This window comes from Pelobates fuscus, chromosome 2 (genome assembly GCF_036172605.1).
Source record: "Pelobates fuscus isolate aPelFus1 chromosome 2, aPelFus1.pri, whole genome shotgun sequence".
Classification (NCBI taxonomy): Eukaryota; Metazoa; Chordata; class Amphibia; order Anura; family Pelobatidae; genus Pelobates; species Pelobates fuscus.
Window position 1 is genome coordinate 197,775,191 of NC_086318.1, and position 24,016 is coordinate 197,799,206.

A 24,016-nucleotide genomic window follows, 5' to 3' on the forward strand; every position below is an offset into this window, starting at 1 on the left:
AGGGAGTTAAAAGAGTTAAATGTGGCGCATTAGTAGCACTCGCATGCTGTCCAAAGGACTTCACATTGCTCTTAACGCTGCATGCAAGTGACGAAAGTGATTATGTGTCAGGGTTTCTTTGCTGTTTTAAACAGCAACCCTTTCTGTTTCAGTGATTGAGTTTTCAGCTGCAATTTCTATGAGCTGCTTCTGCTTGTTGCCACGGTTACTCACCTGTGAGTAGTAATCAACCCTGCTGCTAATCAGTTCTGCCTATTTAAGCAGCTAAGCCCAGAACCTCCTTGCCCTTGCGTGGTTTCCTGTTTCCCAGAAGTCTCCTTGTTCCTGTGTTTCCTGTTTGCTCCTGGTTCCTGACTCCGGCCTTGTTCCTGACTCCGCTGCTCTCCGTGCTCCTGATCCTGGCTTGTCTGACTACCCGCTCTGGTGACTGACCCCTGCTTGATTCCTGGACTTTGCTTTTGTTATTTATTAGTTATTTATTAATAAAGGTGTGTTTGCATCTACTTCTGTCTCTGTCTGGTTCCTGGTCCCTGACATTATGCCTGTCGTCAGTGCGTGCTGATGACAGATGTAATTTTTACACAGAATGGAAATTAAGCACAAGCTGTCTAGGTCATGTTTGCTGGGGATGCAACTAGATCCTGAAACATAAGTGCAGACATCTCTCGATGTGCAGAGTTTCAAGCAGAAACATTGCACATACAGATTCCTACCACTATGACCACTTTCTAATATAAAAAACAAACTCAAGATGAGGTATATAGCAGCTCATTAGATAACATCAAAATTCACATAACTGACATTAAGCGAAATGTAAACCTGGAGTTTAAGCAATAATGAAAAATCTCCCACAAAGATCAGTTTCACAAAAAAAAAAGCTCCAAACATTTGAGCACGTACATAAATGTAGACCCCCCCAACATTTCGGCAAACAGGCTTTCTCAAATGGTAATGTCACTGCCTTAGTATTAGAAAACCCACGTTCCTCACCACTAAGTGTCCCTGGGCAGGACACTTAAAGGGACACTATAGGCAACCAAACCACTTCAGCTTATTAAAGTGGTCTGGGTACAGTGTCCCTATTGGGTGGTATAATACGTGTGCATTTTTAACCCTTTATTCACCGATGAGGGAAGGGGGCTGTAGTTCCAGGAATACAGCTTGTGTTTCTGGCACCTATAGTATCCCTTTAAAGATATATATACCTACTTCAAAAGCTCATAGATTGTAATTTTGTTTGAGCAGGGCCTCATTCATCTCTTGTATTTGTTAATATTCTATATGTCAATTACCTCTAAAATATCACCTTTCTATCATTTTAAACCACTATGGAGTATTTTAGCGCTATATAAATATTAATATAATATTCAGAACCTATCCTTTAATGACGTTTCTGGGTGGGTCAGATGAAAATGCCTTTTAAAAAAAAACTCAAAAAGGCTTTATGATGCTGTTATCACGCACAAAAAAATTAAGCTTTGTCATAATCATAATTTAAGTCCTGGCTTGCTGTCATACCTAGGTTTGCAGAAGAAAAAAAAACCATCAGTTGTATGAACTCATGTACATTGAAGGCATTAGTAGCAAATAAAATGAGGACAGCTGTTTAAACATACCTTTTATTTATCAACTTCCACATCAGCAGCTGTAGGAAGAATGAGTAATGCAATGGTGACTGTGACAACGGACCAGTTTCTTAATAATGCCACTGTATAAATAACAAGGCTAATAGACAGTGTAAAAACAGAAAAATTAGTAAGCGCTGGATAACACAGGAGGCAGCAACTCTATAAGGGAATCCCTCAAAGACCCTTAAAAGTAACACAATAAAAACAAATAGAAATAAGAGCTGCGCCTAATAAAAAATAAATAAAATAATGAACAGATAGTCCGAATATAAAAATAAAAATAGAAAGTCTTATCTAAATCGATCTGATGTGGTCGTCTGGTACAGCAATGTTCAGTCCGCAATAGTTATCCTTGTTTGGTTCATCCTTATGAATCCACTCATATGTAAGAGACAAAGGGTATATAAAGGAAGCCAGATAGTGTAGTATTGTTAAAAATTAGAGGGAATAAAATGGATAAAACCTCTTTTCAAATCTTGAATGCAAACTCACATTTGAAAGAGCAAAAGCCTGCTCTGGTGTAGAGGGCGTGCAGCGGTTTGGATCCCCGCTTATGGGATATGCAGTAGGTGTCCTCCGTCTTTAGTGTGTTTTCTCCGTCCTTTGTATGGCAAACACTCGGGTAGAGAGAGACAACCAATAGTGTACACTGGATATAAAACTATGGTTAAATGAAATAAATAAAATGGGTACTCACAATGGGGGAGCAGGTACACTGCTCCTTTAAAATAGCGCTGGTGGTATTATCCCCACCTAGGATTTCTTGGAGTCCGAAGTGATGATAAAATGCCAGGTAAGGAAGTAATAAATGTATATAAAAAATACAATAAAAAGTGATAAAATATACTTTAATATTAAAAATACACAATATTATAACCATAAACGCGTTTCGCCAATACGGCGTTATCAATATAGGGAAAGAACCTGATACCTGGCAAAAGAAACTTTAAATAACAAACACAGTACTTTGAAATTGGCGCCGAAAATTGGGCTAACCAATCACAGCAAAGGATTCAAATGATAATATAAAACCATATTAAAAATTATATAAGAACAATATGTTAGCATAGAAAAGCATAATGGCAACATGATTATACAAATGTATATAAAAAACGAGCGTGCAATGCGATAAAAACATATAATGAAGCTCGGTCACATGACCGGCATAAACAAAGCAGGGGGATTGTGGGAAATGTAGTGAGACGCCGGCGAGCACTGCGCAGCCGCCGGCGTCTCAACAAGACTACAGATAGGAGGGAGGCATGGGCTGCATCACGTCAGCACGCATAGAATATGCGGCTGACGTGAAGGGGAAAAGCGACGGCTCGCACGAAGCTGCGGCCGTCGGTATAGGAGGGGTGTGGATTGAGTGACGCGGCTGATGACAGCCGTCGTCATGGCAATGAAAATAAACAGCCGGTTGGCGCGCACAGAACTGCGGCCGGCCGGGCAGAAAAGGCTAGATAAAGAAACATGTAGTAAAAACATGTAAAAGGAAGAAATAAATAAAAATACACATCATGTCTGATCCACTTAAACAGTGTGACCAGACATGATGGTATAACAATATAAAAGCAAACATAAGAACAGTGCATGAAAACCAATGTCTTAAAGCAACAGCAGCCCCAAAATGTAAAAAAATAAATAACAAAGAGGCAATGGAATAAAAATAAGCAGAAGCATATACAGAGAAATAAAAAATATTATAAAAAGTTAAACAGATCAAAATCAACATTAAGACCGTGTGGGGCAAGGGTTTGGAGTCTATAAACCCACTCCATTTCTTTTCTGCCTAAAATATTCTTAATATTTCCGCCCCTCCATGGAACAACACATTTTGTTATACCAATACATTTTAGCATTTTTGGATCTTTATTATGTGTAATAAAGTGTTTGGATACAGAATGATTCTGGTATCCATTTTTAATGTTTCTGCAGTGCTCACTTAAGCGTGTCTTTAAGCACCTTGTGGTCATTCCAACATATTGGAGGCCACAAGGGCATTCAAGCAGATATATAAAAATTTTTGTGGAACAATTAATAAAATCGTTTATTTTATAAACCTTGTTTGTCTTATTTGATACAAATTCGGTGACTTCATGAGGGACGTCAGGATTGGTAGTTCTGCATACTATACACATTTTGCACTTACAAAAACCTTTAATTTGTGGAAAGAAAGATACAGAGGGGGCCTTTTTGGTTTCTCTAGTAAAATTATTGGTTAAAATAGATTTGAAATTTTGTGCTCCCCTAAAAATAATATTTGGACGTTCAGGTATAATTTTATTTAATGTTTCATCTTGTTTTAACAGATGCCAATGCTTCCTTATGATCTTTTTTACATTGTTGCTTTTGTTATTAAAATTAAAAATAATTGGTAAAGGCATTGCCATATCTGGGGTTTTCGGTTTATATTTTAAAAGTTCAGTTCTATCTTTTTTTTGGATATCCCTGATGGTATTATCAAGTTCTATTTCGGAATAGTTTTTCTCAACAAATTTTTCTTTTAGGAGGTCTGCTTGTATATTAAAATCTGTTATTTCTGAACAATTGCGTCTAAGTCTGAGCATTTGACTTTTTGGGGCGCTGTCTAACCAGGGTTGGTAGTGACAGCTACTTTTATCTATAGCAGTATTGACACAGACCTTTTTAAAAAAAGTCTTTGTGTGTAACTTACCATTTTTTATAAAAATATTAAGGTCTAAAAAATTAATTTGATCTCTACTGTATTCGTGGGTCAGAATTATACCTCTATTATTTGTATTTAAATTAGTAATAAAAGAATTAAGATCGTCTTCAGTACCATCCCAAATAAAAAAAAGATCATCAATATACCGTATTTATCGGCGTATAACACGCACTTTTTCTCCCTGAAAATAGGGAGAAAATCATGGGTGCGTGTTATACGCCGATATCCCACATTTACTTACCTGTCTTGAAGCGTGGGCCGGCTTCACAGCGCGCACCGCGGAACTGGAACTTAAATTTCAGGTTCCGGTTTCCGGCGGGACTGAAAGGAAGTGTGCACACTATTGTAATAGTAATCCCCCCCATAGTATTCTCTCCCCCCTCCCATAGTATTCTCCCCCCCCATAGTATTCTCCACCCCCTCCCATAGTGTCCCCCCCTTTCCATAGTATTCTTCCCCCCCCCATACTATTCTCCACCCCCCATAGTGTGTCCCCCCCCCCCTCCCATAGTGTCCCCTAGTGCACTTTCCCTCTGTCCCATATTTACTTACCTGTCTTGAAGCGTGGGCCGGCTTCACAGCGCGCACCGCGGAACTGGAACTTAAATTTCAGGTTCCGGTTTCCGGCGGGACTGAAAGGAAGTGTGCACACAATAGTGTGCACACTTCCTTTCAGTCCCGCCGGTGCTGGAACTTAAATTTCAGGTTCCGGTTTCCGGCGGGACTGAAAGGAAGTGTGCACACTATTGTGTGCACACTTCCTTTCAGTCCCGCCGGAAACCGGAACCTGAAATTTAAGTTCCAGTTCCGCGGTACGCGCTGTGAAGCCGGCCCACGCTTTAAGACAGGTAAGTAAATATGGGACAGAGGGAAAGTGCACTAGGGGACACTATGGGAGGGGGGGGGGGACACACTATGGGGGGTGGAGAATAGTATGGGGGGGGGAAGAATACTATGGAAAGGGGGGGACACTATGGGAGGGGGTGGAGAATACTATGGGGGGGGAGAATACTATGGGAGGGGGGAGAGAATACTATGGGAGGGGGGGGGATTACTATGGAAAGGGGGGGGAACACTATGGGATGAGGGGGGGGAATACTATGGGAGGGGTGGAAATTTCCTGGAATTTCCTTCTGGAAATGAGGTGCGTGTTATACGCCGGGGCGTGTTATACGCCGATAAATACGGTACCTAAAAAAGGAGACTAGGTTTGCTCTCCAAGCGTGATTGCTAAAAATGGCTTCAGACTCCCAATCAGCCATAAATAAATTTGCATAGCTGGGAGCAAACCTAGTCCCCATAGCGGTCCCTCTTTTTTGAAGGTAAAATTTATTTAAAAACCAAAAATAATTATTTTTTAAAATAATATTAATACCTTCTAAAATAAATTCAATTTGTTTGTCAGCGATTTTTCCTTCTTTCGTTAATATATTCTTTACAGCTTGACAACCTATATCATGAGGTATGATTGTGTACAGTGACTGAACGTCGCAGGTTACTAGTATAAAATCAGGTTTCCATGTAAAATTGTTTAAAAAGTTTAAAAGAGCCCTGGAATCTTGAAGATAGGATCTCATGAGACGGACTGAAGGCTGTAACAGAATATCTATATATTGTGAGAGATTACATAAGAGAGAGCCTATGCCAGAAACAATGGGTCTCCCTGGGGGGGAGGTTTCATTCTTATGAATTTTCGGAAGAAAGTATATAACAGGAGTGACGGGGAATTTGTTATTTAAAAAATTAAATTCGTGTTTGTTTAACCCCTTAAGGACCAAACTTCTGGAATAAAAGGGAATCATGACTTGTCACACATGTCATGTGTCCTTAAGGGGTTAAAATACCTAAAATCACACCATTGTTTAAAAATTGAATAAAAGTGTTTTGAATTTGTTTGATAGGGTCAGATAGGAGTTTTTCATACACATTTGTATCATTTAATTGTCTGTATGCCTCTTGTATATACATTTGTGCTGATTGAATGACTATCCCTCCGCCCTTATCGGCAGGCTTGATCACAATATTTTCGTCATCTTGGAGTTCTTTTAGTGCCAATTTCTCTAAGTGTGTAAGGTTATGAGGGTCATATTTACTATTTGTAATTTTATCTAAATCTTTAGTAACTAACTTCTCAAACATAGTAAGGGGGGCAGATTTAAAATGAGCGGGATAAAACGTGGATCTTTCTCTAAGAGCGGTGTTAATGACCTTTTGATTGGGAGGGGATGTGAGAGGAGTTAAAACTGGGTTTGGTAGAGAGATTTCATCATTTTTGTCCATAAAAAATCTTTTGAGGGTGGCTTTGCGAACGAATTTATTAACATCGATAAAAGCTTCAAATGACTTAAAAGTATTAGTGGGGGCAAGCTTAAGACCTTTTGTTAAAACCGCTATTTGGGCACTAGATAAAATTTTCTGTGAAAGGTTAAAAATGCCACCACTAGTACTACTAGGAGGAGTAATTATCTTTCTAATCTTTCTCTTTTGCTCACGTCTGCCACTTCTTCTTCCTCTAAATTTAAAATCCTTTTTTTGAGGCGTGAGGGTTGTGGTGTCTGGGCTAGTGCAGTGTGGTGAGTGCGGATTTCTAAAAAATGGTCATCGTTTTCAAATTCAGAATCTAGTGACAATAGTTGGTATCTATTGGGGTGATTAGGAATTGGGGGTGATTTGGAATAATTGGAATATTCTTTGTGATTGTTAATATACTTGGATCTTTGCGGTTTGGGAGACAAGTGTTTGTATTGAAGTCTTGGTGTGTTGTGATATATTGGTGGTGGTGAGGTATTTTGGTGAGTACGGTGTGAATTATATCGATTTCGTTGAGGGAATGAGCGGTATTGGTTAGTGTTGTAGTGACGTGAACGTTGTGGTGGGCCACGGCAGTAATTGGTTGGTGCCCTATGTGTATACGTATTCTGTGGTGAATGGGGTGGTTGTTTTGTGTTTTGGTATTTGTGTGACTGATGTTTAGAGTATTGTCTTTCTGTGCGCGCCGACCGGCTGTTTATTTTCATTGCCATGACGACGGCTGTCATCAGCCGCGTCACTCAATCCACGCCCCTCCTATACCGACGGCCGCAGCTTCGTGCGAGCCGTCGCTTTTCCCCTTCACGTCAGCCGCATATTCTATGCGTGCTGACGTGATGCAGCCCATGCCTCCCTCCTATCTGTAGTCTTGTTGAGACGCCGGCGGCTGCGCAGTGCTCGCCGGCGTCTCACTACATTTCCCACAATCCCCCTGCTTTGTTTATGCCGGTCATGTGACCGAGCTTCATTATATGTTTTTATCGCATTGCACGCTCGTTTTTTATATACATTTGTATAATCATGTTGCCATTATGCTTTTCTATGCTAACATATTGTTCTTATATAATTTTTAATATGGTTTTATATTATCATTTGAATCCTTTGCTGTGATTGGTTAGCCCAATTTTCGGCGCCAATTTCAAAGTACTGTGTTTGTTATTTAAAGTTTCTTTTGCCAGGTATCAGGTTCTTTCCCTATATTGATAACGCCGTATTGGCGAAACGCGTTTATGGTTATAATATTGTGTATTTTTAATATTAAAGTATATTTTATCACTTTTTATTGTATTTTTTATATACATTTATTACTTCCTTACCTGGCATTTTATCATCACTTCGGACTCCAAGAAATCCTAGGTGGGGATAATACCACCAGCGCTATTTTAAAGGAGCAGTGTACCTGCTCCCCCATTGTGAGTACCCATTTTATTTATTTCATTTAACCATAGTTTTATATCCAGTGTACACTATTGGTTGTCTCTCTCTACCCGAGTGTTTGCCATACAAAGGACGGAGAAAACACACTAAAGACGGAGGACACCTACTGCATATCCCATAAGCGGGGATCCAAACCGCTGCACGCCCTCTACACCAGAGCAGGCTTTTGCTCTTTCAAATGTGAGTTTGCATTCAAGAGTTTTATCCATTTTATTCCCTCTAATTTTTAACAATACTACACTATCTGGCTTCCTTTATATACCCTTTGTCTCTTACATATGAGTGGATTCATAAGGAAGAACCAAACAAGGATAACTATTGCGGACTGAACATTGCTGTACCAGACGACCACATCAGATCGATTTAGATCAGACTTTCTATTTTTATTTTTATATTCGGACTATCTGTTCATTATTTTATTTCTTTTTTATTAGGCGCAGCTCTTATTTCTATTTGTTTTTAATAGACAGTGTACAAGCATTTTTCTCTTTTAATTAATTGTAAACACAAAACATACCATACAGCAATATTATGTATTTATTGTTTATAAATACAAAGTTAGATCGCCAATTGGTGAAACATATACTCCTAAGTATTTTATAAGGTACCAGTATTAATTGCAGTAGATATTTTGGGGAAAACTAGTTCTAAAGCAGAAAACACAGTAGGTGCAGACACAGGACACGGGCACAAAATTCAGGATTGTATACCCTGTGCCCAAACAGAAATGTTTAGGAGATAAAGGGATCCTATAGTTCCAGGAAAACAAGGACGTTTTCCTGGCACCATAGGTTTAATAGGTCTCCCTCCCCTCTGTCACGCACCCCGTCCCGCTTACCTGACTCCAGCGCCGATGTCTCTCTGCGCTGGATCAGGCTCCGCCCATGCTCCTCCCTGCCAATGTCAGCCGGCGGGGGAGATCTAATGCACAAGTATTATTATAGAAAAATCTGGCGCTGGAGGTCCGTGAGGACCTCCAGCTTCAGATAACGGATCAAAAGTCCGTTTGGGTTCCGGACGCCCCAGTGGCTGTCTGCTAGACTTTAACGGCTGTAAACTTTTACTTAACTGAGTAAACTTTAATTTTAGGGGTTTGGCTATGACTGTGGCGGCTCTGAGAAATTGCAGGTGACCTACTAGTAAAAATGTATGCAACTAAATTGTATCTTAGTTACGCAAGCTAATTTCTAAACACATTTATTAGACTTTGTTGCTGTGGAGCTCTGTTATACATTCAGGCACACCAACAATATCTAGCTTCTGGAAAAGAGGGACAGAGTAATAGAAAAGATAGACAGAGGGATTTAGACTCAAAATAGGGACGCTTGGGAGGTATGCTTATGGCAACGATTTACCAATGGTAATTTTACCACATGGCAGAAGGCTTCACATTTTGCATTCTTTGCTTACTGAACCTCCAATCAGGGCCGGCCTTAGGGGCGTGCGAGCTGTGCGGCCGCACAGGGCGCCATGGTGCAGGGGGCGCCCTGCGGCCGCATAGCTCACACGGCATGTCTGTTAGCCGCAATGCTAACAAGACATTTGCCTTGGGCGGCATTTTCCAGGGGGCGGCAAAATAAGCCGCCCCCAAATGCCCAAGGCAAATGTCTTGTTAGCCTTGCGGCTAACAGACATGCCTGGCGGTCGGGCGGCGCTGGCGGGCAGCTGGCGAGGGAGCACTTCCTCTGAGCTGTATGCTCAGCTCCCTCGCGCGCCGCAGAGTGAGGCTGGGAGCTGGAATATGACGTCATATTCCGGCTCCCAGCCTCACTCTGCAGCACGCGAGGGAGCTGAGCATACAGCTCAGAGGAAGTGCTCCCTCGCCAGCCGCCCGCCCAGCCCAGCAGCCACTGGACCACAAGGGAGGAAGAGACCCCCCCCCCAGCATTCCCAAAGGTAAGGAGGCTGGGGGGGGGTCTAAATAAATGTTAAAAAATGTGTTAATGTGGGTGAGTGTGTGTGTGTCTGTTAGTGTGTGTGTATGTTAGTGTGTGTGTGTGTGTGTGTGTATGTTAGTGTGTGTCTGTTAGTGTGTATGTTAGTGTGTGTCTGTGTCTGTTAGTGTGTGTGTGTGTGTGTGTGTGTGTATGTTAGTGTGTGTCTGTGTCTGTTAGTGTGTGTGTGTGTGTATGTTAGTGTGTGTCTGTGTCTGTTAGTGTGTGTCTGTGTCTGTGAGTGTGTTTGTCTGTTAGTGAGTGTGTGTGTCTGACTGTGTGTGTGGCTGTCTGCCTGTGTGTGTGTGTCTGTTTGCCTGTGTGTGTGTGTGTGTGTGAGACTGTCTGCGCGTGTATGTGTGACTGTCTGCGTGTGTGTGTGTGTGACAGGGTGTGTGGGAAGGGGTAAGGAGTGGGGGAGGGGGGGACGGGAAGGGGGGGCGCTGTGAAGATTTTTTGCACAGGGCGCCCAAATGCCTAAGGCCGGCCCTGCCTCCAATAGTAGTAATACAATCAAGGAACAGAAACAACAACTTAAAAAGGTAACATCAAATAATCGGCTGAAGATTCCACATCACTCTGTCTTTCTTTATTGTTTGTACTCTGGCAATATATATAGATCGTTATACAAGTGTTTGCATACTGTCAATTTTTACCTTTCTTTGATCTGAGCTTTTACATTTCGTCAATGGGATCCCCCATATATATACTCCGTTCCTTACTGTTTTCACTCTGTACTTCGCGGTATTTCCCACTGAGGGCTTTCACTAGCTATTAGGGTATATTTTTGGGAGATTTTAGGCAGCGGTGATAGTGCGGTCTGACTTTCGACAGCCATCCTTTTTTCTCGTGCACTGCGCGATTTCAGACTCCTCTACCACGCCTCCCACACTGCAATTCTCACATTCAGTACTGTCAGTGACTGAGCTGTATGCATACCTTTGATGAGGAAGTCTTGAGGCCAAAACCTCAATCAAATGCATTAAAGTAGTAATGGTGCCTAGAGTGTTCCTTTAATATCTGTAGCTGTAGCCCCGTCATCGAACATTAACCTGCTTTATATGTCTTTCTATATTTCACAATTGTCGTGGGAGGTTGTTTCTTGCTTTCTGATTTCCACCATTAAAGCATGGGTGTTCACCTATTTGTATATGCTGCTATGGTTAGCCAGGAAAGAAAGCTTATTCATACTTACCCTAATTTTCTTTCCCTGGCTATTATCCAAAACAGCATATAGACCCCTCCATTGATTAATCTAATATTTACTTTGGGGGCTTTGGAACACATAGTGAGGGTACTGAGAACCAGTATCAACAGGAAGCTACCAGGTTCTGCAACTTAAAGTCAGCTGCTGGATATCGGCTAACCGCTCCCATTATTCACTATGTGGGCTGCTAACTACTTCTTAATGTTTTGTTTGTGACTGGTTTCAAACCATCTTTCTACTCATTGCTGCCACTAACCCTAAAATCTTAATTCCAACCTCTTGCCTAGTGTAAGTAATCTAACAGCTAAATCCTATAGGAAAAATACATTAGTATGTTAGTATTAGTTTTATATGATTAATCGTTAAGGTGATGTCAGGATTACTGTTTGATCCAGCACGTAGAACTGTATAGCACGCATGACAAATAAGTAACGTATTGCCGGTCCTTAGAATGGCCGGATTTAACGTACAAAGAATAGTCAAAAATACTAGCCGAGGTCAGGGAACACAGAAAGGGACGCAGCAATGAGGAAAGCCAGGAGTCAGGATACCAGAATATAGAGAAGTCAATAAACAAAGCCAAAGTCAAAAAACAGGTAGAAAACTATAAACAGGAACGCGCTCTCGGACAACCACAAGGGAAACCACGACAGGGCACTAAGCAGGATGAGAACTGGGCCTAAATACCCCTCCTCTAGATCTGATAGGCTGTAACCGGCCTTTGACACCAAATTCAGTTACCAGGTTTAATTTGCATAATTGCTGCTCAGCATTAACCCTTCTGTGGATTAGGTTGCTGCTCGGCACAACTTTTCCTGTGTGGACAGTAAATGTCATTAACCACATTTTTATAAGCAGATGAATACGTGACAGGTGATAAGCTACAGGTTAATTTACCGGTTTGACAAGAACTAGACTGGAATTCTTAGAAATAAAGGCCCATTTCCTCAACTTGTGACATCATAGAGAAAACCTAGCTTCCTCATTATCTGTCCAAGTTCTCCTACAGTGTGTGCATTGTGTTATCACAGTGTGTAGTGAGAGGCTCGGTGAATAGAAGTATTAAGGGCAATTAAGCTGAAACAAATTCCAGACACTTTTGACATCTCTGGATTTAGGAGGTCCTTTTGGCACTGCTGAATTGTCTTAAAAAGAAGCCTGGGTAATGGGTAGAGAACAAAAGCCGTGTGAAATCTGCAGAAAAGAGTAATAGCCTTTAGGGAAGCTGCTAGTTGTTTAGCGTAATCCCTAGTCCCTATTAGAAGGAGCATTATTAAAGCAATTTAATGATTTTGAAAACTGCCAATTTCTATAGTCACTGTTTTTCTATTTTGTGGTCAACGGTGACACACATCAGGGCATTGTTAGGATCAAAAAACATCCAGAGCTTTAGTCCTAAAATAATTTGGTGACCCCTTCCTAAAGCCCTGTCTACTCCCCAAACACCACCTTGTCCCCTCCCCAGCTCCACCCCTTAACACATGTCTTGATACACTTGGTTACGTAGACAACACACAGGCACACACATAGACAGTAGGTGCAAATATGGGGGGGTGTTTGTGTAGTATGACATTATGTGTAAACGTGAGGGTGTATTTGTGTATGGTGGCAGCATATGTAAATACAGGGAAGTATTTATAGATAGGCAGTAGGTGTGAGAATTTGTGTAGGGCAGCAAAGTGTGTGAATGTAAGGATGTATTTGACCTGAGCAACAGAAGGTGTGAATGTTGGAATGTATTTGAGCAGCGTGGCAGTGTGCACAAATGTAAATGAGTAAATTTCCATTATGTGTATGTCTGTGTGCATGTACAATGAGTATACTGCTAAGCAGTATTATATTTTTATAGGTTGAGTAAATTTATTTCCCCCTATTCTTTCTGAATCTCCCCTTCAAACCAAAACATTGGATTAGTGTGTTCACCAGCGGCTGAACTATCACTGGTGTACCGGGTCCCGCACTCTCAAGGTAAAAGTGTTTTCAGGGGCTTGTTTAGCAAAGCGGCCCTTTAACAATGCGACCAAGCCCCCTGTATTCTAAGAAGCTAGCACTGGGAGGAAGTAAGAGACAGTCACTTTCTCCCAGATATAACAGAGCCACGTGGGAGAGGCAGAGAGGAGGGGGACCAGAGTAAGAGAACCTCGGACTCCCAACTGCCTCAGCCAGCCGACTGGACCCAAAGGAAGCCACCCTCTTGCAGGTAGGAAAAAAGTAAGGTCAAAATCTTTTTCCCCAGGAAAAATTCTACAATTAATTTAAAATGAAGAAAACGCAGTGCAGTCAGTTTTAATCCCTTAATGACCATGGTAATCTCAAAAATATGAGAACATTTTTACCTTGATTATCCATTCCTGAAGGTGTTCTCTTTCAGCTGCTTTCTATGATTTGGGTGCATTTTAATTATTTAATACTAATATTAATACTAATATTCAGGGTAGGCACTCTTACAGAGTCATTATATAACAGGCCCAGAGCGCAGATCTCTAATAAGGTGATTTAGGCGGCCGCCTAAGGCCTTGCAGATGCCTAAATTGCTTAAGGCAGACTGACCTGTTGGGTTCTTGATCTGTGACCGCTGGCCCAACACCAGAAGGGGGCCCAGCAGCTTGCTCTGTATTCCAACTGTGCAGGGCCTCTCCAATTAGTCTGCCCCGGTAAGAGCCCAGCACCTCAAGTCTGTAACTCTGTTGGTGCAGAGCTGCAGACCATGTGATGGAGGTTTGCGAACTCCCAGAGCGTTGCCACGGGTTACCACGGCAATGTTCTGGGTACTCGGAGTCGTGAGACGTTTATAACATGGTCTGTAGCTCTGCACTCGGCGGAGCTGCAGACCAGAGAGCTGCCCACTAGACCACTAGGGAGAGCTGCCCACTGGACCACCAGAGAATTCATCACTTAAATAAAGGTATTTTAATGGGGACTAAAAGAGCCTCCCCACACTGTCCCCAAAACACACACACACACTGTCACCAACACACACACACTGCCTCCCCACACTGTCCCCAACACACACTCGCACACTGTCTCCCCACACTGTCACCAACACACCATTGGCGGATCCAGGGGGGGGGCAACGGGGCAATTGCCCCCCCCGAGATTCTCCCCTGCCGGCTAGTGCAGGGCTGGCATTGCCCAAGCGCCAGCCCTGCAATGTGCCTGCGGACCGGGGAGGGAGATCACTGATCTCCCTCCCCGGTCCGCAGGCACATTACTGACAGCCGACCGGAAGGGGAGGGAGAGAGGACCCGGGAGCTGTTACCAGCAGCTCCTCCGGGTCCTCCTCTCGCGAGATTTGGAGCGTTGCCGCGGTTACCACGGCAACGCTCCAAATCTCGCGAGAGTGAACTCTAGCCCTGGAGCGCGGGCTAGAGTTCACTGGAACCACTGGACCACCAGGGATTCCCCACTGGGACCACCAGGGATCCAGAAATGTCCCCCCTCCTCCTCAATAAAGGTAAGAAGGGAGGGGGGACATAGATATATTTTATTAAATACATTTTTTGTTTATTTTTATTAAAAAGCCCTCCTCCCCTCCCCCCCATACACACTGCCCCCATACCCACTGCCCCACATACCCACTGCCCCACATACCCACTGCCCCCATACACACTGCCCCCCATACACTGCCCCCATACACACTGCCCCCATACACACTGCCCCCATACACACTGCCCCCATACACACTGCCCAACATACACTGCCCCCATACACACACTGACCCCATACACACACTGACCCCATACACACACTGACCCCATACACACACTGACCCCATACACACACTGACCCCATACACACACTACACACACTGACCCCATAAACACACTGACCCCATACACACACTACACACACTGACCCCATACACACACTACACACACTGACCCCATACACACACTGACCCCATACACACACTGACCCCATACACACTGCCCAACATACACTGCCCCCATACACACACTAACCCCATACACACACTACACACACTGACCCCATACACACACTGACCCCATACACACACTGACCCCATACACACACTGACCCCACACACACACTGACCCCATACATACACACACTGGCCCCATACACACAAACACTGACCCCATACACACAAACACTGACCCCATACACACAAACACTGCCCCCATACACACAAACACTGCCCCCATACACACAAACACTGCCCCCATACACACAAACACTGCCCCCATACACACAAACACTGCCCCCATACACACACTGTCCCCATATACACACTGTCCCCATATACACACTGTCCCCATATAAACACTGTCCCCATACACACACTGCCCCACAAACACTGTCCCATACACACACTGACCCCTTACACACACTGACCCACAAACACTGCCCCATACACACACTGACCCCTTACACACACTGACCCCATACACACACTGACCCACAAACACTGCCCCACATACAAACACTACACACACTGACCCCATACACACACTGACCCCATACACACACTGCCCCCCATACACACACTGCCCCCCATACACACACTTCCCCCTTACACACACTGACCCACAAACACTGCCCCATACACACACTGACCCCTTACACACACTGACCCCATACACACACTGACCCACAAACACTGCCCCACATACAAACACTACACACACTGACCCCATACACACACTGACCCCATACACACACTGCCCCCCATACACACACTGCCCCCCATACACACACTGCCCCCCATACACACACTGCCCCACAAACACTGCCCCATACACACACTGTCCCACAAACACTGTCCCCATACACATACTGCCCCGCACACACTGCACACCTATACACACACAGTGCCCTACACACACTGCTGCCCCCCCATACACACATTGCCCCAAACACACACACAGTGCCCCCCATACACACACTGCCCCACACATACATACAGTGCCCCCCCATACACACACTGCCCCACACAGACATACAGTGCCCCCATACACACACTGCCCCCTAACACACACACTGCCACCCTTACGCACTCACACTCACTTCACCGCTCACACACACACTGCACCTTTCACACACACTTCACCCCTAACACACACCACTTCTCCTATGCCCTATATCCCAGCAGACCCCAGGTAAGTTGTCAAACTGTTCTTAAACGGTATGACTACTTACTCTGGGGTGGGGTCCTGGCACTACTGGCACCATAACTACTACACTGAGCTGTAGTGGTTATTGTGCTAGGATTATTTTTTTTAAATAATCTACAAGTGCCCCTCCCGAGATCAGGCTCTGGATCCGCCACTGCAACACACACACACTCTGCCCTCACACTGTCACCAACACACACACACGGTCTCCCCACACTGTCAAAAACACATTGCCCCGCACACACTTTTTTAGGGGCGGAGACGGCATTTCTTCCTTTATCCAGGACAGCACAACGTCATGGGTTGGCCCAGATACTTCCTTCCTTTGTTATGGAACAAGCAGCATAACACCTTGGAATTAAGGCACTTGTATATGAACAACATGAACAGTTTATAAAACGTGTTCAATTAATCCTCTGGCTTCAGTATTTTAATAAAAAATCAATTATGATAAAAAGAGGATTACTTTTTATCATATAAAATTATTATATAGTACCACAAATCATAATTTTTAAAGTTTTGTTTGTCTATATTGACTTGCATAATGGTTACATTAAATAAAACCTGTGCTTTATGTCAGTATGTGTGTCTATTTATCTATCTGTGTTTCTGTATATATGTCTGTATGTGTGTCTGTGTATACATTTGTGTGTCAATGTGTACTCCTGTTTATCTACGTGTCAGTGTGTGTATCTTTATATCTGTATGTGTATTAGTGTGTATCTGTGTATCTTCATATGTGCATATGTCAGTGTATGTATCTGTGTATTTCCACATGTGTCTGTATTTTCGGATGTGTGTATATATATATATATGTGTGTGTGTGTACATACATCTCACCATTCAAACGTCAAAACTACACACAAATACACCCCTACATTAACACACACATACTCCATACAAAAACATGCTTGCATTCAAATGAGCAAACAGCGTTTAGTGCTAAATACAACCCTACAAGGATGGGCAAATGGTAGGTCTTCATCTGACAAAGCATTCTTGCACCAGGATCCTGTCTACTTTAGTTCAACCACTGGTGTGCACCACAAAGTGCACTGACACAGACACAAAGGGATTATCATATTTCCCTAGAAACACTGAAAAGACTGGGTATGGACAGGGAGGGCTGGGTAGCAGATAAAAAGATTTGGGGCCATAAACCCCACATTTGGGGCTGGGCACCATTGACTAATATCTGAGCTGATGTATGAGTAGCAGAGGGCTATAGTCCTAGGATAGACATAATAACTGCATACTAACACAAGGCAGGAATACATAGTAAGAATGTACTCTGCATGTGTGTAGGCAGCAATTATATACAAAATTGTTTGTATGGGTTCCTATGACAGCAAGTTATGTTACATGTAATGTAGAATAACAAGTTCAAGAGTGGAAAACAGTCCATACCAGTTTTTTGTATGATAATGACTTTACCCCAGGGAGCAGAGACTGAGTGTGCACATTATACCATCTTCTGTCCCAGGACTTCATGCTATATTTGTCACCTTCCATGGTTGTCTGATTGGGAGATGTGATTATACTGGGAGTACATTTTCTGCAATGGGTGAGCACTCCACCTTTTCTTTTAATGTTGTAAAACAATGAGCATTACAACATATTCTATCATAATACAAAATATGTTATTATTCTCATTCGTCCTTTCATAATTACGAATGAAAAACAAAATTAAAAGTGTATAAGTTGAACAGAAACACAGATGTATTCCAGACAGCCTTTCCAATATATTTTGTTTGCATTGATCCAGGTTAATACAAACAAGCCTAATTTGCTGCAACTGAAATGCAGCCAGATCATCTCCAGGAGCAATCTAAATCTAAAATAATATATACATAAATGCTTTACTTCTACAAATACAATAGGATCTTGGAATCAGTACAAAAATGTAATTTTAAATAATGCAATGTACTAAATTTGAGATAATTATCTCCAGGGCTCAGAAAAAGTCACCAAGTGTCTCTGGTTATAAGGTAACCAGGATAAGGTAGGACCAGGATCTGTTCATTCTTAAAACCAGAAAACCACAAATGTTAATTAACTTTCTAGTAATGGTCTCAATTAATACAACCCTAACCATTTACCTCTTTTCCCTTTACAATTCCATTACAAACACCTTTGCTAGAAAGACACCTCCCTGGACTGACAAGGAAGGGGGGACATGACTGCGGCTAGGATAAGGAGTCTTAAAGGAAGAGGAGATGGGAGGGGGATATATGTTGCTGGCGTGGAAAAATTAAATAAAGCTGTGGCCGATGCCATTACCCAACTTTATACGGTCTCTGTGTGTCATTGGGAAAGGGGGGCACCGGGTGGGTGGTACAGTCATCTAGACAGCAGTCATGGTTTGTCATTCATCCTCTGCGACTCTGCGGTCTCTACATCGGCTCCCCATCAGTTTCAAACTAGAAATTAATCTCAAGACCCTTACCTGTCAGCCTCTACAATTTCAACCCTGTCCCTCTTATTTTTCTCCCTAAATACTCTCCCACCCAACCAACCTCTTCATTCTGCCCAGAATTTGTGCATTACAGTGTCTGGCATAAAATCAGTACTTTTTGCATTCAACCCCTATACAAAGTATACGATCATGAATACTTACAAAGAGCCAGTTTTAAACTATATAGGGACTTCAGACAGACTTACTTCCTATGTAGTCATTCAAAAACTATTCTATGACTATGATCAACAATTCGCAACAGCCCCCACAGACAATCATGATCTAAATACAGTTTTTCTAAAAATTCTACACCAACCCTAGTTAGACAATGAGTCCAGAGAGCTTCTCAATGAACCCATTTCTGAAAAAGAGATTCTATAGCATCTTTTAAAACTTGAAAGATGGCGTTAGCGATAAATATTACAAGTCCATGAAACAACAGGTCCAACTCTCAAGAATATATTCAATCAAATATATTTGGAAGACCTTCTGATAGACGTCCTTAATAAAGCTTGCATCATCCTTTTACCAAAACATGATAGATAGAGATGTTCTGGCATCCTATCGCCCAATATCACTACATAATCATGATTATTGATTTATTCCTCACCAAAATTATTGTATTGAGAGTACCCACCCCAAGTACTTACCACTCATCAATTGGGATAAAAGGGAAGACAGGGCGTTACTGATGTCCTAAAGGCCTTAGAAGCAGTGGCATACACCACAAAAAAAGGGTCTGGTTTAGCCTCCCGCTTTACTCATTTGGCACTGATAAGGCTTTTTATAGTAATATTTGTCAGCACCTGATCTGTATTTCGAAACTATGCTACTTTGGACAAATATTTGTGAAAATCATTAAAAATGGGGGGGGGGGGAGAGAGAGAGCGAGAGAGTGTGTATGAGAGTGTGTGTGTGTGTGTGTGTGTGTGTCAAGATTGTCTCGAGCGTTCAGCAAAATTAAATTGTTTAACATTTGTTATTATACAGATGTTAAAAACAGAACACCAAAAATAAATAAACAAATACAATTTTAAAACAGGAGGCAAGAGACAACAATGGGACAAATAAAACAAGCAAAAATATAAAAAGAAAAAAAGAGAGAAACAAGAAGAGATATGCCTAAATAATCAAGATAATTGCTATATAATTAAGTTTTAAAAATATATATATATTATTTTGAATTAATGACTGAATAACCCTGTCAACACTTTTACTTATTAGGAGGCGACTGTTTGCACTCCGCACAGTAGGGGTCGCTGCATGTAAAAACAAAACAAAAAAAATAATAATCCTCCTTGCCTGTTCCTCTTTTTCCGAGAGCATGCAAAACATTCAGGGTGAGCTGACATTGAGCTGTATGTATAGCTGACTGCTAATGGAATGTTGGATGCCCACGTTGTGCACAGGGCTCCATAGAATCAGATTTGTGTAAGCTTATTTTGTGTGTCGGCACCAGCAGAATTTGTCTACATTCAATATAATTACACTGACTCATGGAGGAAAGAAAAATGCTGTTTTGGTTAACCCCTTATGTGCCAGAGTAGTGATTATTACACTGTGGCAACGATCTGGTAAAATGTGGCTGCAGGGACACTAAAATAGTAAACTTAATTCTGCAATAACATTTTAGCACAGTGTAAATGTAATAAAGGACAAGTATAGTTTGTTTCATGTTGTAGCACTTTTTGTTTGGCCAATGTGTTACCTGCATGCAAGTGTGCGTTTAACCCCTTAAGGACACATACCATGTGTGACATGTCATGATTCTCTTTAATTCCAAAAGCTTGGTCCTTAAGGGGTTAAAACACACTGCTGTGAGTAATTAGTGGTAGACTCCAAACGTTATTTTGTCTCTAGCTTTCATAGCATTATCTCTGTTCAATTATATACCCATCTACAGTGCTTTCAATCTTGTTCTTTTATTAATCTTTGGTTCTCTGGTCAGTCTTAACCCCTTAAGGACCAAACTTCTGGAATAAAAGGGAATCATGACATGTCACACATGTCATGTGTCCTTAACCCCTTAAGGACACATGACATGTCATGATTCCCTTTTATTCCAGAAGTTTGGTCTTTAAGGGGGTTAAGGGGTTAAACATTTAGAGGTTTATTGTAAAACTGGATTTTAATTTGCAGGTAAATAGCTGTTTTGGTCAACATCCATTGATTTTGGGAACCGTCTTTATACTATAGAAATCATTCTTTATAGACTTAAAGGGCCCCTATAGTCACCAGAACAACTACAGCTTACGGTATTGTTGTGGTGTCTATATCCTGTCCCTGCAGGCTTTTTGTTGTAAACACTGCTTTTTCAGGAAAAAAGGGCAGTGTTTAACATTGCTGCCTTGGGATACCTCCAGTGGCAGTCACTCGTTCAGCGTCTCCACCCTCTGCATGAAGACACTGAACTTTCCTCATAAAGATGCATCAGTTCACTGCATCTCTATGAGCAGATGTTGATTGGCCAGGCCAGAGTTTTTACATTTTTTTTTTTTTAAGGAGGGCAGGGGGGCAAAATAAATATATACATACACACAGGGGTGTGTGTACCGCGAAGCAAACAAGGCATTTGCCTTGGGTGGCAAAAACGCTGCCCCCAATTGCCCAGGCAAATACCCTGTTTGCCTCGTTTTATGGGAGCCCAAGAGGTGGCCGGCTGGCAGGCTTCCGGCATCACTCTGCCAGCCGCCCGCCCGCCCGCCTGCACGTCCGGCCGCCTCCCTGCCCAGCAGCCCCACTGGACCCCAGGTGAGAAATCCACCCAGCTATCCCAAAAATAGGGAGGCTGGGTGGATTTAAATGTAAAAAAAAATAATAATAATTGTGAGTGTGTATGTGAATGTGTGTTAGTTAGTGAATGTGAGTGTGTTTGTCTGTCAGTGAGTGTGTGTGTTTCAGTGTATGTGTGTGTGTGTCAGTCAGTGCGTGTCCGAGTAAGTGTATGTCTGTCTATCAGTGTGTCAAATCAGTGAGTGTGTGTATGTCATTGTTTGTCAGTGTATATGAGAATGTGTGTCTGTCAGTCAAAGTGCAGCTTTGACAGGAAGAGATGGGGAAAATTTAACTTAGTGGGGGTGCCCGAGCACCGTCCTGCCTAGGGCAGCACAAAACCTAAATACACCACTGCATACACATACACAGAAAAAAATACTTACCCCTATCTCTGCCTTGCTTAAAATTCCAAGGCTCTGTTAACCCTCACTGACATCTGTTTTTCAACCAGGATTTGGCTGATTTTTCTCAATTTCTGGTGTCATGTTGAGAAGAATGGGACAACTACTGTGGATGTATGATGTCACATAGGTGCATGTCTATTAAAGGACCACTCTAGGCACCCAGACCACTTCAGCTTAATGAAGTGGTCTGGGTGCCAGGTCCTTCTAGGGTTAACTAATTTTTTTATAATCATAGCAGTTTCAGAGAAACTGCTATGTTTATCAATTAGTTAAGCCTTCCCCTATTTCCTCTAGTGGCTGTCTCACTGACAGCCGCTAGAGGCGCTTGCGTGATTCTCACTGTGAAAATCACAGTGAGAGCACGCAAGCGTCCATAGGAAAGCATTATGAATGCTTTCCTATGTGACCGGCTGAATGCGCGCGCAGCTCTTGCCGCGCGTGCGCATTCAGCCGACGGGGAGGAACGGAGGCGGAGAGGAGGAGGAGAGCTCCCCGCCCAGCGCTGGAAAAAGGTAAGTTTTTACCCCTTTCCCCTTTCCAGAGCCGGGCGGGAGGGGGTCCCTGAGGGTGGGGGCACCCTCAGGGCACTCTAGTGCCAGGAAAACGAGTATGCTTTCCTGGCACTAGAGTGGTCCTTTAATTTCCCTTTCAGGCTAATGGTACCGTCAAATGCATTCAAAATACAGCCATTCGAAGCTTTGCCTTCACATATAGTGATAAAAATAATCAGTAGGAGCCACTTTCAAAAGTGAAAAAAGTAGTCAGTGATCTAGTACTAATTGTTGCAGAACGTTTACGTGGTAGAAGAACGTACGCTTTTCCCCCTCCCCTTTTTGTCATGTGCTGCTTGCAGTGGGTTTAGTAATGGTATACATGCTGTAAATCATCCATTAAATTAAAAATAGATTTCCTTTTTCATGTTCATTAAGTTTTTAGCATAATTTGAAATATTGTCATCCAAACGTGTGGAAGTAAAGATGTCACAATCTTCAGAACCTTCGGGTGTAAAAAGTGAGGCTCCAAAAGAGAAGGACTATCGTACCCCTGGATTAAGAGGAGTGAAAACTACGACTCTCTTTCGAGCTGTGAATCCGGAGCTTTTCATCAAACCTGTAAGAAAAAAAAAAACCTTATTCATTTTAACCCTTTAGAAAACAGATTGTGAGAACTGTAAAATGCTAAATTTTGTTCTTAAAGACTATATTCCAGCATGCAATGTCCTGGCCATTTTTTGCCTGCTACATTCAGCCCTGTAGATCAGGACCGGATTAACATAGGGACTGATGGAGCTTAAGCTCCAGGCCCATGCCTCTGGAATAGACCCATTGATTAAAAAACAAATATATAAAAATATTTTTTTTTTTACTACTCTTCACATGTTCTTGCTTAAAGGGACACTCCAGGCACCAACACCACTTCTGCCCATTGGAGTTGTCTGGGTGCCAACTCCCACTACCCTTAACCCTGCAACTGTAATTATTGCAGTTTTTTATAAACTGCAATAATTACCTTGCAGGGATAACTCCTCCTCTAGTGGCCCTCTACTAGACAGCCACTAGAGGGCACTTCCTGCTTCATAGCACAAAAAACCTGTGCTAAATCGTCGCTGGACGTCCTCAATGCTTTCCTATGGAAAGCTCTAATGCGCATGCGCAGCATTGCCGCGCATGTGCATTAGGTCTCCTCAGCCAGCGGGCGGGATCAGTCTACCCCACCTGCTGACGTAATGAAGGGGAGCGGCGGCGGGTCTCAGGTAAGTGACTGAAGGGGTTTTCACTCCTTCAGCAACCGGGGGTGGGAGGGAGAGGGGACCTGCAGTGCCAGGAAAGAGTCCCTTTAAGTATGGAAACTCAAGAGGGATGTAGGGGAACAAAACTGGTGTGGACTGGCTGACAATAACATTAGTTAAAGGACTATATATAGTCCTTAGGTCCCCCCCACCCTCATGGCCCCCCTCCCGCTGGGCTGAAAGGGTTAAAACCCCTTCAGCCACTTACCTTTCTCCAGCGCCGGGCACCCTCAGCGCTGATGACCTCTCCACC

The 24,016-nt window shown here is 42.7% G+C and overlaps 1 protein-coding gene across 5 annotated transcripts in view; it reads left to right on the forward strand.

The window, feature by feature from the left end:
• Positions 1-24,016, forward strand: part of SMIM8 (small integral membrane protein 8) — a 46,966-nt gene that overhangs the window by 18,432 nt on the left and 4,518 nt on the right. The window contains exons 1-2 of one of the 5 annotated variants that reach the window (XM_063443089.1): positions 17,882-17,904; positions 22,911-23,086. In XM_063443089.1, the coding sequence (XP_063299159.1) occupies positions 22,952-23,086 (135 nt within the window). In that variant the 5' untranslated portion in view covers positions 17,882-17,904; positions 22,911-22,951. Of the gene's footprint in view, positions 1-17,881; positions 17,905-20,086; positions 20,227-22,910; positions 23,087-24,016 lie in introns of those variants that run through there. The other 4 variants (XM_063443085.1, XM_063443087.1, XM_063443086.1 and 1 more) reach the window with 4 other exon arrangements.